A 15206-nucleotide genomic window follows, 5' to 3' on the forward strand; every position below is an offset into this window, starting at 1 on the left:
TTGCCCTCGTTAATACCTCACATCAGCCTGTGCCATGCCCTCCCCCGTCCCTCAGTGGATGGGCGGGGCCTCTCTTCAGAGGCGGAGGGTGGCCCCGTCTAGCGGGGCTCCTCCCACCCACCGGCCAGGGATCGGCAGCGTCCCCAGAGTGGGTGCTGCCACCCCTTCTGCTGGGAGCTGAACTGCTGCTGCAGCTCCCAGCGCCTGTCTGGAGGGTGCAGTGGGGTTTCCAGAAATGGACTCTTCCTTCCTCCCTTGGCCTGAGGTCCATGGTAAGTGAAGTTCTCTTTGAATGCTTCATTCTAGGCATGAACCTTACGGGCAACAGTACCCAGGCCAAGGCCCTCCCTCAGGACAGCCAGCATATGGAGGACACCAGCCGGGCCTGTATCCACAGCAGACGGTGAGTTGGCGAGCGGCATGCATCTCTGTGCTTTCTGTTTAAAATTCAAACTCGTACTACTTCTGGACAGTTTTAGGAAGTATAACAAAAATGACATATAACAATCAGGTTATGTTTGTTTTTGCTAAAAAATATTCCTAGGATTTTGAAATCAGAAAATTAGAAATAGCTCTTGAAAATATAACATGTCGTAGGAAGTTAAGGACATTTCATCCTTGTAAATAATAAGCCCAAGTTCAAGTATGGTTTAGACATATGTGTGTTCATTTTAGCACAGAAATTTGTCGATATGTTTTAAAGAGGATATGTAGGGAAAACAACTTAAAATATTACATACTAATAGTGAAAGTTGATTTGTTTTTAAGAGTAAGATATTAATGACCGCCTATTTTCACTTTATAGGATAGGTGTTAGGTTTATGCTGTTTACACAGCGCTGCAGCTCAGAGATGGTGGTGAAGTATGTGAGGTAACCTTGCAGTTATCACGACCAGTGCAGAGGATTGCACAACATGCCATGGCTTTTCAGACACAGGAATTTACTGTTTCTAAACCACTTTTCAGGTCTAAGACCTCTTGTAAAATAGAAGGGATTTTAAACATTTATTTAATTTTATTGGAGCATGTTTCTACAGTTAATTGTATTATCAAACCAACTGATCTTAAACAGTTTTCAAGTAAAGTGAAAGAACGCTAATTAGCATATGAGCATCTCCCTCCCTCCCTCTCATCAGGAGCTTCCCACCCTGATCAAGTGCTGGAACCCCCGGCGTCCCTGGGGAGGAGAGTTAGGAGCAGGGCTGCACCAGCCCTGTCCTCAGAGGCTTTCATGGAGAATGTGACCCACACAAGCTGGAAGTCGGGACGGGGCCATGGAATGTCAGGTGTCAGGGGGCACAGGTCCAGTCTGAAGAGCCAGGTTCTGTGTGGAAGTTTTTCTGTAAAGTTAGGCCCAAGGAATCTGTTTAACCCAGGACCCCTTCGGGCTGGCCCTCAAAGGGCTCAGTCCCTTCCGATGAGGTCTCTCTCTACCTACGGAAGTCACCCTAGTGCATCCCCAAGCCCCTGTTCAGCACTGCCTCTGTGGTGGTCACCAAAACCATACACTCCCCAAATTGCAGCCCTGGAAAATAACCAGGCGAGAAGGCTTCCCCCCCCGCCCCCCCGCAGAAAATTTGAAGCACATGAAAACGAACCGCGGAAGCTCCTTCAGAGTACGTGACCTGGTTTATGCAATACTGAATACAGTGCGTAAAATTGTTAGTCCGTAGATGTTGTGGGAGCTTCCCCTATTCATTTGGAAATGCACATTCCACCAGGTAATAACTGTTCTGCATAATTCAAGTGTGTGATTATACCTGGAAAAGCACATCAGTATGATCTGTCTTTGTGTGAATTTTCAGAATTACAAGCGCCATATGGATGGCGTGTATGGGCCTCCAGCCAAACGCCACGAGGGAGACATGTACAACATGCAGTACGGCAACCAGCAGCAAGAGATGTATAACCAGTACGGAAGTTCCTACTCCGGACCCGACAGGAGGCCCATCCAGGGACAGTACCCGTACCCCTACACCAGGGAGAGGATGCAAGGCCCGGGGCAGATACAGGCACACGGGATCCCACCCCAGATGATGGGCGGCCCAATGCAGTCGTCTTCCAGCGAAGGGCCTCAGCAGAGTATGTGGGCGACACGCAACGATATGCCTTATCCCTACCAGAGCAGGCAAGGCCCCGGCGGCCCTGCACAGACACCTCCTTACCCAGGCATGAACCGCACGGACGACATGATGGTACCTGATCAAAGGATAAACCACGAGAGCCAGTGGCCTTCTCACGTCAGCCAGCGTCAGCCTTACATGTCCTCTTCAGCCTCCATGCAGCCCATCACGCGCCCGCCTCAGTCATCCTACCAGACGCCACCGTCGCTGCCAAATCATATCTCCAGGGCGCCCAGCCCCGCCTCCTTCCAGCGCTCCCTGGAGAGCCGCATGTCTCCCAGCAAGTCCCCCTTCCTCCCCTCCATGAAGATGCAGAAGGTCATGCCCACCGTCCCCACGGCCCAGGTCACGGGGCCGGCCCCCCAGCCGCCCCCAGTCAGAAGGGAGATTACCTTTCCTCCTGGCTCTGTGGAAGCGTCACAGCCCGTCTTGAAACAGAGGCGGAAGATTACCTCAAAAGATATTGGTAAGTACTCCCAAGGCTCTGCTCCTGAAGTGAATTCCTGTTGTGATCTAGAACTTTAACTTTAGGTTGGATGTAGTTGCTTAATCTCAAAGGGATGCCATTCTGTGACTACAAACCATCAGGACGTGTTTTTGTGCAGGAGCTACAGTTGGAAGCCGCTCCTATGAGTTAAGCAGTAGTGCCAGAGAAGAGCGAGAGTTAAAATGGCATTTTTACGTGTGAGTGTTATTTGTGTGAGAGGGTAGAGCTCCATGTGAGAGACCAGGGATTCCTCAGTGACTGTGGACTGTGTTTTGGGCTTAAAGATTTGATCTTAACCAAACACTCAATCTCTGCCATGTGTGCCTAATAGAACAGCTGCCAGGCTGATGAAACACTAGGGCGGCCTGAGAAGATTTGACGGCAGGTCACTCTGTAATTTTGGCAACAACATACAGTGAGTTTCCCCAGGAGCTAAACAGAAAACTGACTGTGCTATGTAGATAGATGCGTGATGTGCAGTATGGAACTTCATATGACAGGATACATAGAATTGTTGTAATCCGGGCAGCACTGCTGATAGCGGCCGAGGAACTCTTTCCGTTGAACGCTTATGTCACTTATTCATCCTATTCGGAGCGTTCTGAATACTAAATAGAGATTCGGAGTATCTGGGAGTACCCAGAGTTTTTCTGCATTATTTTTGAAGTACTTTTTAACACAGCAAAGGAAATAATAGGGTTCAGTTGTATAAAAATTTTTTTCCAAAAATCTCAGAATCACTTGGCTTGAAATCAGTTGCAGTGATTAGAAAATTAAAGCTATTAAGGATGTTTTCAATCACTGGACATTAAGGATGTATATGGGGGGTGGGGAGTAAGGAGTTCTACATAGAAAGGGTACTGGAGGCGAGAGAGAGATAGACCCTGAGCACCATGTTACGTATGGAAATATATATGTAAAAATATACGCATGTATTTGTGTGTTCATGTGTGTGTGTATAGATGTTTAAATAAATATATATATATATTTAAATTTTAAAAAAATTTCTTAGTCCATGTTATACCAACCTAGGGAAACTTATGTTCCTTATTTTAAAATGAAAGCTTGCCTTTTCTACTGCAAAAGTATTATGTGCCTATCTTAGAAAATTTGAGAACTAGATGGAATTAAAATAAAGTTGGAAACCCACGACCCCCACACGGAAGCTTGCTGTTGGCGTCTGGGCTGCCTGCTGCTGTGGGGAGTTCCGACTGCCGGAACCACGTGCTGCCGCCGGTTTCCTGAGATGGCTTCCCTTGAAATTTCAGGCACATGATGGGCCTCCCCTCCCAGCCCCATCTTTTGACAGATCTTACAGATCTTTTCCCCTTATCGCTCTGGCTCAAGCCAACCTCCTGAAAAACCTGAACCGTCAAAGTGCTAATACTTAGCAGCACGTTGTGTGGGCAGGAGCTCAGACAGAAGACAGCACGGGAGAATGAAGGCTTTGTATCTGAGAAGGTGCTGCTTGGGAATTAAATTCTGCTTATATTCTGCGTATTCACCAGCCTTCGGAAGACGCCACCTTGAGACATTTGTGAACGGAGCAAAAGAAGACAAACGGAAAGGCTCATTCATGCTTACTCACTCCCACCTCTGTTTAACCTGCGAAGCGAAAAGCTCTTCAACCACAGAAGTTTCTTAGTGCAGCTGTCACCTCCACCTAAGAATCTGAAATGACCACGTTTAACTGTCCCTCAGAACATTTGTTTAAAATCACTATTTAACTTAACACTCTGCTTCTTTTTCTTCTGTTATTTTCTATTCTTCCGTGCATAGAGTTAGTATTAATCACATCCTTGTTTTTTCCCCCGTTTTTAGTTACTCCTGAGGCCTGGCGTGTGATGATGTCCCTTAAGTCAGGTCTTCTGGCTGAAAGTACTTGGGCTTTGGACACTATTAATATTCTTCTATATGATGACAGCACTGTCGCTACTTTCAATCTCTCCCAGGTAAGCCAGCAGCAATCCAGCTGAGGACCAAATTAGAATAAGAAAGTGAAGTACTGCCTAATTCTTAAGCTAATGCCTCAGGTAATTAGCACGCACCAGCTAACACTTTTTTATCATTGCAGCTGTTATAAACCAACATCAGTCAATGTGTATTTGTCTGAGAATTTTGTCTGGAATAAAAATTTATTTCAGTCTTTAGTATAAATACACACATACCTGTATTTCTCATAAGCAAATAGTGACCTTGTGTGCACATGTGTGTATGTATATGGAATAGACAATAGTGGTGAAATTAAATTGTTGTTTAGAATGAATATTAGCAGGCCAATGGGAATTAATCCAAATGTAACACAAAGTTATGGCTGTAGTCAGTGTTGGATGAGACATTACCATACAGTAGATAGCAGTGAGACATTACCCTATTTTCCAGGGGGACCTAACATCTTTCTTTTATTAAAAAGAAATGTAAAATTTAAAAAGAATTTTTATATTACAGAAAATGATTAGTATTGGGTTGGCCAGAAGGTTCGTTTGGGTTTTGTCTGTTATGGAAACCCGAACGAACTTTTTGGCCAAACCAATATTACAGAGAAGTCGAGAAAACAGTTTAAGAAACCCCCTTGTACCCATCATTCTGCTGCAATAGTAATGAGGTCATGGCCAAACTTGTTTCTTGGTCCATTCCCTCCCTTCTCTGCCTCCCTCAAGGCTATTTTGAAGCAGTCATTTACAAGCCTACTACTTTTAAAAAAAAAACAAAAAAAAACCCTCCTTTGTTCTGTTCTAGTCTTCAAGTAGCTTCCAGCATAATAGCTAGAAGAGAGCAAGGGAGCAGAGGATTAGGAAAAAGGCCCAAGAGTCAGCTGGACTACAGACTTTTTAAGAAATATTTAGAAACAAAAATCAGAAAAGGTTATTTTCCCTTCTGTGTATGAACAACTCTGCTTTTGCTGAAAAAAGCCAAAACATCTAATTGCATTGCTTCTCCTGAACTAGGACCAGAATCTTCCACTTCCTCTTTCTTCTCTCATTTAAGTCCTCATTAGAGCCCTGAAAGGCAATTCTTCAGTTGATAGCAAGTATATTAATAAGGTTATAAACATTGCATGAAATCCATTTTAACAGAAAATAAGTATTAAAAGAATATATACTACCTTTGCTAGAGGAATAATTTTTCATCCTTACGCTAGGTGAACTAACTGCTCTTGAGCACACTTTTTCATAACCAGAATTGCGTCAGCAGTTTTCCCTCTTCCCTTGCCCTGGGAAGAAACTAAGCTTTAAGTTGGGGGCGGGGTGGGAGGGGGGCGACATCCAAACCTCCACCTGAAAAATTGTGCCTTCATCCCCTAAAGGCAAGTACTGTCTGGTTGGTCCTTGGGTTTCCTCTTACTTCTTTTTTTTTTTTTTTTTTTGCGGTACGCGGGCCTCTCACTGTTGTGGCCTCTCCCGTTGCGGAGCACAGGCTCCGGACGCACAGGCTCAGCGGCCATGGCTCACGGGCCCAGCCGCTCCGCGGCATGTGGGATCTTCCCGGACCGGGCCACGAACCCGTGTCCCCTGCATCGGCAGGCGGACTCTCAACCACTGCGCCACCAGGGAAGCCCTCCTCTTACTTCTTAATAATTGTTTCAAACCCACTTTCAGGAAACTTACAGCAGGATATGAAATTATGGTTGATTTCCATAACATCTGTCATTAAGAAATCCTTGTTCACTTACTTACCCTTTATCATCCCTAAATGCAGCAGCACGGGATTGAGGGAGGGATCAGGCCAGTTGCTAACCATGGAGTATGTTGGTTTTCTTGATATAAACATTTGCTTAAAGGAAACAAAGATGGTTCTCATAGTGGCTTTTGTCTTTCAGCTGGAGTTGTGAATAGCTAAAATACACAAGTGCGTTCTGTGAAACATTCTCATTCATTTATCAGGGACTGAATTGATTTGTGTTTATGAGCTACTACATTGCTGAAATTATCTTCTCCCCCAAATATATGGAGAATGTAAATTAGAATAACCTATGGCACCTAAGACAAAAATAACCATAAAATCCTAGAATAATAATAACCATAAAAATCCAGGCAAGCAAAGTTTTAGATAAATAAGAGGACAGACTCAGTTTGGGTAAATGAGTCTAAAAATCCACGTTCCCACTCTTCTAGTCATGATTGCATTGTGTCTAAATCAGAAACAAAGGTGCAGAACAGCAGAGCACTCCCTCACTGACAATATCAGAAATGTGAAAATAACAAGGAAGTTTTCATGTTGATACTGTAAGAAGGTAAACAGCAAATAAGAAAGATGGTACATGTTGGCTTGATCAATAATGAAACATTCAGGAAGATAGTTCTAGCTGACATATGGTTTCTCTTTCCTGGCCTGGCCAAAAAGGAATCAAAACATGAAAATAATCATAGCAAATGCATTGCTAGCTCTCAGGATTTTCACCCACTCAGTCGCACCTGAGGTTATGACATGGTACCTCTTCTCTTTCTCGTCTCTCTAGTTGTCCGGATTTCTCGAACTTTTAGTAGAGTACTTTAGGAAATGCCTGATTGACATTTTTGGGATTCTTATGGAATATGAAGTGGGAGACCCCAGCCAAAAAGCACTTGATCACAATGTGGTAAAGAGAGATGACAGCCAGTCCTTGGCCGACGATTCTGGGAAAGAGGAAGAAGATGCCGAATGTATTGATGAGGAGGAAGACGAGGAGGAGGACGAGGAGGAAGACGGTGGGAAGGCGGAGACTGAGGACAGGAGCAGCATGGCCTTGGCCTCCCCCGATGCCACCGCGGATCCAAAGGAGAAGCCCAGGCAAGCCAGTAAGTTCGACAAGCTGCCAATAAAGATAGTCAAAAAGAACAACCTGTTTGTCGTCGACCGGTCTGACAAGCTGGGCCGTGTTCAGGAGTTCAGCAGTGGACTTCTGCACTGGCAGCTCGGTGGCGGGGACACCACCGAGCACATCCAGACTCACTTTGAGAGCAAGATGGAAATTCCTCCTCGCAGGCGTCCACCTCCCCCTTTAAGCGCCACAGGTAGAAAGAAAGAGCAAGAAGGCAAAGGGGACCCTGAAGAGCAGCAAGAGAAGAGCATCATTGCAACCATTGATGACGTCCTGTCTGCTCGGCCAGGGGCTCTTCCTGAAGACGCAAACCCTGGTACCCAAACCGAAAGCAGTAAGTTTCCCTTTGGAATCCATCAAGCCAAAAGTCACCGCAATATCAAGCTGCTGGAGGACGAGCCGCGGAGCCGGGACGAGGCTCCGCTCTGCACCGTCGCGCACTGGCAGGACTCGCTGGCTAAGCGCTGCATCTGCGTGTCGAATATTGTCCGGAGCTTGTCTTTTGTGCCTGGGAATGACGCTGAAATGTCCAAACATCCAGGCTTGGTGCTGATCCTGGGGAAGCTGATTCTTCTTCACCACGAGCATCCCGAGAGAAAACGAGCGCCGCAGACCTACGAGAAGGAGGAAGACGAGGACAAAGGGGTGGCCTGCAGCAAAGATGAGTGGTGGTGGGACTGCCTCGAGGTCTTAAGGGATAACACGTTGGTCACCTTGGCCAACATTTCTGGGCAGCTAGACTTGTCTGCTTACACGGAAAGCATCTGCTTGCCAATATTGGATGGCTTGCTGCACTGGATGGTGTGCCCGTCAGCAGAGGCACAAGACCCCTTTCCCACTGTGGGACCCAACTCTGTCCTGTCGCCTCAGAGACTTGTGCTGGAGACGCTCTGTAAACTCAGCATCCAGGACAACAATGTGGACCTGATCTTGGCTACGCCTCCATTTAGTCGTCAGGAGAAATTCTATGCCACGTTAGTTAGGTACGTTGGGGATCGCAAAAACCCAGTCTGTCGAGAAATGTCCATGGCGCTTTTATCGAACCTTGCCCAAGGGGACGCGCTGGCTGCAAGGGCCATAGCTGTGCAGAAAGGAAGCATCGGGAACTTGATAAGCTTCCTAGAGGATGGGGTCACGATGGCCCAGTATCAGCAGAGCCAGCATAACCTCATGCACATGCAGCCCCCGCCTCTAGAGCCCCCTAGCGTGGACATGATGTGCAGGGCGGCCAAGGCTCTGCTGGCCATGGCCAGAGTGGACGAGAACCGCTCAGAGTTCCTTCTGCACGAGGGTCGATTGCTGGATATCTCGATATCAGCCGTCCTGAACTCTCTGGTTGCGTCTGTCATCTGTGATGTACTGTTTCAGATTGGGCAGTTATGACATCAGTGAGAAGGCAGCATGTGTGAGTGAAGACTAGAGGCTCCCGTATAACTGGCTGTTTTCTGTTCTTGTTTCTCCAGTGTAGGAAGATGGAAAGAAAATCTTTGCTCCTCTGCCCCATCCACTATTTACCAATTGGGAATTAAAGAGATAATTAATTCGAACAGTTATGAAATTAATATTTGCCATCTGTGTGTATAAGTACATCCTTTTGGGGTTTTTTTTATTTTGTTTTTTTTTTTTTTTTAACCAAAGTTGCTGTCTAGTGCATTCAAAGGTCACTTTTTGTTTTTCACCGGTTTTCTTTTTAATGTGCTTTTCCATGTCTTACTGCATTTTTTGGGAAGCGAATTGACTTTAAAGAAAAAAGCTAGGGTAAAAGATGCTAAGATGGGAAAATTTCACCACACTGAGGCAAAAAGGTGAAAAATTATCAATTTCCTAGCTGTGTTATTCTTCAAATAATGAAAAAATTAAAACTGCATCCCATCGCCCAAAGCTCTGTGCAATAGAAACTTCTAGAGATGTAGGTATAGGGGCTCACGGAGGTGTGTCAGTCAGCAGTCAAAGTATGAAATGATACTGGTTTCTCCACAGGAAAATGGTTACATTAGGCTAGGAGCAAAAACAATGTTTCTTTAAGTTAAGATTGAAAACACATACCTGACAACGATCAACAGAAATTGCTTCCTCACCACTACCGTCATGTCTGCTGTCTGTTGTTTGACCTTCCACATGACAGTTCTTCACAATTCCTTTAATCATTTTTTAAATATTTTTTTTACTGCCTATGGGCTGTGATGTATATAGAAGTTGTACATTAAACATACCCTCATTTTTTCTTTTCTTTTTCTTTTCCTTTTTTTTTTTTTTTTTAGTACAGAGTTTTTAGTTTCTTTTTCATGATGTGGTAACTACGAAGTGATGGTAGATTTAAATAATTTTTTATTTTTATTTTATATATTTTTTCATTAGGGCCATATCTCCAAAAAAAAAAGAAAAAATACAAAAACAAACAAAAAAAACAAAAAAAAAGAGGGTAATGTACAAGTTTCTGTATGTATAAAGTCATGCTCTATTTCGGGAGAGCAGCTGATCACAATTTGCTTCATGAATCAAGGTGTGGAAATGGTTGCATATGGATTGATTTAGACAATGGTTACCAGTACAGACAAAAAGAAAAAAATACAACTAAAAGGAAGAAACACAACTTCAAAGATTTTTCAGTGAAGAGAATCCACATTTGTATTTCAAGATAATGTAGTTTAAAAAAAAAAGAAAAAAACTTGATGTAAATTCCTCCTTTTCCTCTGGCTTAATGAATATCATTTATTCAGTATAAAATCTTTATATGTTCCACATGTTAAGAATAAATGTACATTAAATCTTGTTAAGCACTGTGATGGGTGTTCTTGAATACTGTTCTAGTTTCCTTAAAGTTGTTTCATAGTAACCAAGTAACAAATAGGGGGAAAACAGCCGTGTACTAACATAGCCCCTCGTTAAGAAACCCTGAGGTCGGGAGGGACCTTTAAGGGTTACCTACTTGAGAGTGGGGAGCAACAGTTTGATTTTCTCAAAGTATTTAGCTAATTAGTCTTTGTTTGAAGCGATCAACTCTAACAACATTGAGGTATGAGAATTTTCAGTGTGCATGGGAGGTGGCTGCCGGCCCTTGAGGTGAGATCCCAGGAGCTCACTGGCCTGCCAGGTTAACACCCTGCCTTTTTCTATCCCCATCTTAATTTCGATCAGAGTTCAATCTATTCCATGTTTCTCTTGTGTGCCTCAAAGTTATTTTGCATTAGTTTACTCCACCGTGTATAATATTTATATTGTGCAATGTTAAAAAGAATATGTTATATTGTATGTGGTGTACATAGTGCAAAGTGATTATTTCTATTTCAGGGCATATTAATATCCTCATATTCCTTCCTACCCGGTGCACAGCAGCTTTTTAATACTTGTCACTTCTAATTTAAACTTTTTCTTCCTGGGTCGTTGACTGCTATTATGTAACAATCAGTTTCTTTGAAACGGCTGCAGAGTTCAGCTGTTAGTGGACACCCTTCTGACTCTACCTCTTCGCACCACCTTACAATCTCAGCAGACTCAGAAATTCCAAGTCCATTCGCCAGACCTGTTACCCGGGCACACATTACTCACGATAATACATGGAAGAGTTAGACGAGAGCGCTCAGTTATCATCAGAGTGTGAAACAGGACTCCAGTGTTACAAGACAACATTTTTTCTGCAAGCGTTCTCATCATCTGGCAACTCCCACATTACTCAGTCTTCTTATATAATAAGGCAGCCAAATATATGTTGAATTTAAAACCCATTTATAATTCTACTTTAAATACATCTGCTTGCTAAGAACAGATTCTAGTGCTCCAACCTTCAAATATGGAGACTTGTAAGAGGGAATTCAATATTATTCTAATTTCTCTCTTACAGAGTATGAATAAAAGGTATACACAAACTTGGAAGTTTGTCAATCAAAAGAGTAAAATCATTACAAAAGACTGTTGTTGTCATGGTTGTTATCGATACCTAGAGTCTGAGCAAAAAGATTTTACATACGATACACAGCATAATCTCTATAATAATCCAGGAAGATTTTAGCATCCTTTCTACATTTTCACCCCAGAATGAAGACTACAGAAGCCCATGAAGAACTTACAACCTGCCTGAGATCATCTTGCCTACAAACTGAGTTATTGCTTTGTCCTAAAAATGAGTTGGTTTTTTTTTTCCTATGAGGCTTTTCAGAAATTTACAGGATGCCCATACTTTAAATGTGTACCAAAAAAAAAGATTAAAATAAAGGTGCAAAGAAAGTTTAGTATTTTGGAATGGTGCTATAAAGTTGAATCTGTTGGTATTTGAGTGAATTCTTTAATGTCACATAAGATATTACTGGGTGGCATGTGTGCAGAAATAACTATTCAAATGTTTTGTTTGAGATTGGGAATGATATAGAATCAGTTTTTATTGGTGAATGTGGCCTATTCAAAAACTAGTTAGGCAGTTTTTGTAAAGTTATAATGGAGAACGATTCTTTTAAGGGGGTATGAGCAGTTTGGTGATAAAGAATGTAAGCTATTAACTACCTCTTTTACGAAAAGAAAATGGCTTTAGCCCTGAAATCATCCATTTAAAACCTGCTGGAAATATTTCATTTTTTATCAAACACCATGTACAGATTCCCATATCTGTTCACCTGCAAGGAAGCAAAGAAAGTATTATAAATGAGCCAGAGTGACAATTCAAACAGCCCGTTTTCTTGCTGAGTTTTGTTTCACTTCTTTATCTGGGGAGCTGAGCGCAGCTGCCTGATATGCCCGCACTCTGCCATCCCGTCAGCTCTCTTGGAGAACCTCAGAGTCAAATGAGCTTTTAAAAATGCCAGTACATGGTGATAGTATATAACCTGCTAAGATGTCACGTTATTCATTAATTCAGCAGAAATGCACTGACCACATGCTGCGTGCCAAGCTCTGTTGTTCTAGGTGCTGAAGGGTCATTCATGAGCCAAGACCCTGATTCAGTTATGTTCTGGTCGTTCTTGTCAGACAATTACAGAAATAAACTCATCTTCCAAATACAGCTTTTATGCATTGAGAACACTGAGTACATTTTGTTGACTAAGAAGTGAAGCGAGGATCTAGCTGTGGGAATTGGGGTCTGGTATAAGAAGAGTTCTGGACTAAAATCAGAACTCAGTCAACTCTCAGCTGGGGCCTGACCCACATGCTTGTGAGCTCTAGAAAACGCAGTGGGACAGCCGGTCTCTGAGGCCCCTTCCAGCCCTACAGTGTGACTCTAAAGTGTCTGGTTCCCTTCCTGATTCTCTGCACACGAGGGTGCTTGTACGTTCCCAAGTGGAGGGGAAAAAGCCAGAGTCAATAGCCTGGCACCCAGTGATCCCAGCTTACGTGATCAGCCCTTGGAAGTTCAGGAATTGACTAGAACTATACAAGAAGACCTTATTTAAGGGCTTTTTTGTTCTTAAGTTCCACAAACCGCCACACGCGCCCATGCGCATCTCCAGTCACTGTGTTTCATGCTTCTATCGGCTGATTTCCAGTCGTACGTTTGTTTTAATGATGATCCAAGTCGTGCAATCCCCTCAAATGCCAAAGTCAAGTTAATTCACTTGGGATTTAAATATATGAAACCCTGAGGGGAAGGTGGGGGAAGAACATCCAATGTGTCCCAAAGTATGAGACTCATTTTTCTTCCTGAATCTGATTTCAAGGACTTTTTCAAGTTTTACCCCAGCTTTTTCTAAAGTATATTCTAAGAAGCAGAGGAGATCTAAAAAAAAAAAAAAAAAAACACTCCTCACATGTTCCCCTCTTGGCCATCTATAATCTATAGTATCACGTTAAAGACTGAGAAATCCTACAAAAAAGAAATCTGTTTACCCCAAGTACTGAATATTTCCTGACTTAACCAACCTTGGACATTTTGTTTTTTAATCCATATACACATGCTGCAGAGCTCTGGGAAATCACTGCATCAGCCGAGGATCATGCTTGACTTCTAAACATCCATGTTCCTTGCTTATCCTCAGTGTATTCTTATTTCTTAAACTGAAGCTGAGATGTCCTCACTGAAGGAGACGTCACGGAATCTTCTCTTGCTTCTCCGTGACCTTCAGCAAGGTACTTAGATTCTTTGAAACTCACTTCCTCACCTGTAATGTGGGTGTAACACCTACCTCAAGATTGGTGAGGATTAAATTAGATAATTGTATAAAGGGCTTGTAACCTAAGCGATTACCATATATGAATCCCAAACATACATACACACTTTCCGTTTGGTGAGTGCCCGAAAGCGTATTTCACATAATTTAAAAATCTGGTCTAAGAATCTTTCCATTTTCATAGTCGCACAGTTTGTGTGACTTGTTTGTTTGGTTTTGGTTTTCTAGTAAAAGCCGTAAAAGCTTAGCCTATTGATTGGCTGTGTTTAGTGCCAAGGGGGATTCTGCATAATTTCTCTACTGAATGTCAGTTTTGGCTGTCAGATATCCAGAGGTGGTAGGAGACCTCACCTTTCATTCTGCAGGCCTGGGGAAGAAGCACATCTCTGGAATACAGTGCAGTCATGCAGTAAACTTGTCCTGTCCTGTCCTTCTAAAAAAAAAGAAAAGTGGCTCATAACATATTTCAGGGGTCAAATACCACAGGTGGCCGATCACAGTGTTTTCTTTGCTATTCCTTTTCGTCTGATATGCACAGCAGAGAGCTTCCCTAGAGAAAAAGGACTGCAGTCTTCACACTTAGCTGGAGATGGGCCGTATATCTGTGGGATATAGAAGTGGAATTAAGGGTGTTCTTCATTTCCGTGTAAGCTTAAGGTCAGGTAAATAAATGAAGCCTGAGCTTTGATCTTCTGCATAAATTTGGTATTTAGCTGGCCCTGGATCTGTATGTTCAACAAACTAGATTTTCCCAAAGACTTATGGAACCTAAACTTGGATTCAGCTCCTTGAAGATATCCTTGTCCAAACAAAAGCGATTCCTTCAGGCAAGAACCAGCAGCATTTATAACACTGCTTACTGGTAAGTGGTAATTACTTCACATTTGGATGTTTTTTGCACTTGAAAGAATTTCACAGCTATTAGTTGTTCTTTATAGAAGCCTTAGTATAGAACATTATAACATCCGTTCTCGCAGAACAGAATCAGAGGCTGACACACAAAGTAGTTGGAACAAAACCGTTCCAAGGATGTATATTTGCCTCAAGAATGTTTTCAGCTTTATGCCACATCCAGAGGAGACACGGACTTTTAAAACAGAAGCCATGAAGTATGTTAGCCACAGATTGAAGCAGGGGGATGGGGGTGTCTTTTGTAAAGTCTCATGACCAAGACACAATGTCATATGCTCACTTTACATCCGTGCCTCTGTTCAAGGGAACACAGTCTAAATTCAAACCCAGATCAGCAACTTCTGGGCAACGCTCTGTCCTTGTATGACAGGTCCTTTCAACAGCCTCTCTCTGCTGTCATCTTCATAGTCCTCAAGAGCTTCATCTGTATGTTTTGTGTTGAGATACAAACATAATTATCACCCACTCCCTGGTGTAAGCTACCCATGTTACAGGTCTCAGTCCTCCAAGCCTGCCTTGGGCCTCCCTTCTCACCTCCAAGGTTGTGTGAACTCCTGTTAGAAACTCAGGATTACGTCCCTACTGGACACAAGATACTCTGCCAAGGACAGATTCCCAAGACATGTCAGATTTTCAAATACATCATAACACTTGGAATGTAAATTTCCTCAAAAGTACTGCTGGGCCCATGGGCTTTTCATAGATGATACTTTATGAGAAATTAGAATGAACTAAACCCCAGGTGGCTTTAAATCGAAATCCACAGTCATCCAGGGAATGGGCCTGTC

The 15206-nt window shown here is 43.1% G+C and overlaps 1 protein-coding gene across 5 annotated transcripts in view; it reads left to right on the forward strand.

Annotated features, from left to right (window-relative positions):
- Nucleotides 1-11643, forward strand: part of ARID1B (AT-rich interaction domain 1B) — a 410652-nt gene extending 399009 nt beyond the window's left edge. For all 5 annotated transcript variants that reach the window (XM_070043437.1, XM_060283285.1, XM_060283284.1 and 2 more), the window contains 4 exons: nt 307-403; nt 1806-2589; nt 4432-4562; nt 7070-11643. In XM_070043437.1, coding sequence (XP_069899538.1) covers nt 307-403; nt 1806-2589; nt 4432-4562; nt 7070-8794 — 2737 coding nt within the window. In that variant the 3' untranslated portion in view covers nt 8795-11643. The remainder of the gene's footprint in view (nt 1-306; nt 404-1805; nt 2590-4431; nt 4563-7069) is intronic.
- The last annotated feature ends 3563 nt before the right edge of the window (nt 11644-15206 follow it).

Source organism: Globicephala melas, chromosome 14 (genome assembly GCF_963455315.2).
Source record: "Globicephala melas chromosome 14, mGloMel1.2, whole genome shotgun sequence".
Classification (NCBI taxonomy): domain Eukaryota; kingdom Metazoa; phylum Chordata; class Mammalia; order Artiodactyla; family Delphinidae; genus Globicephala; species Globicephala melas.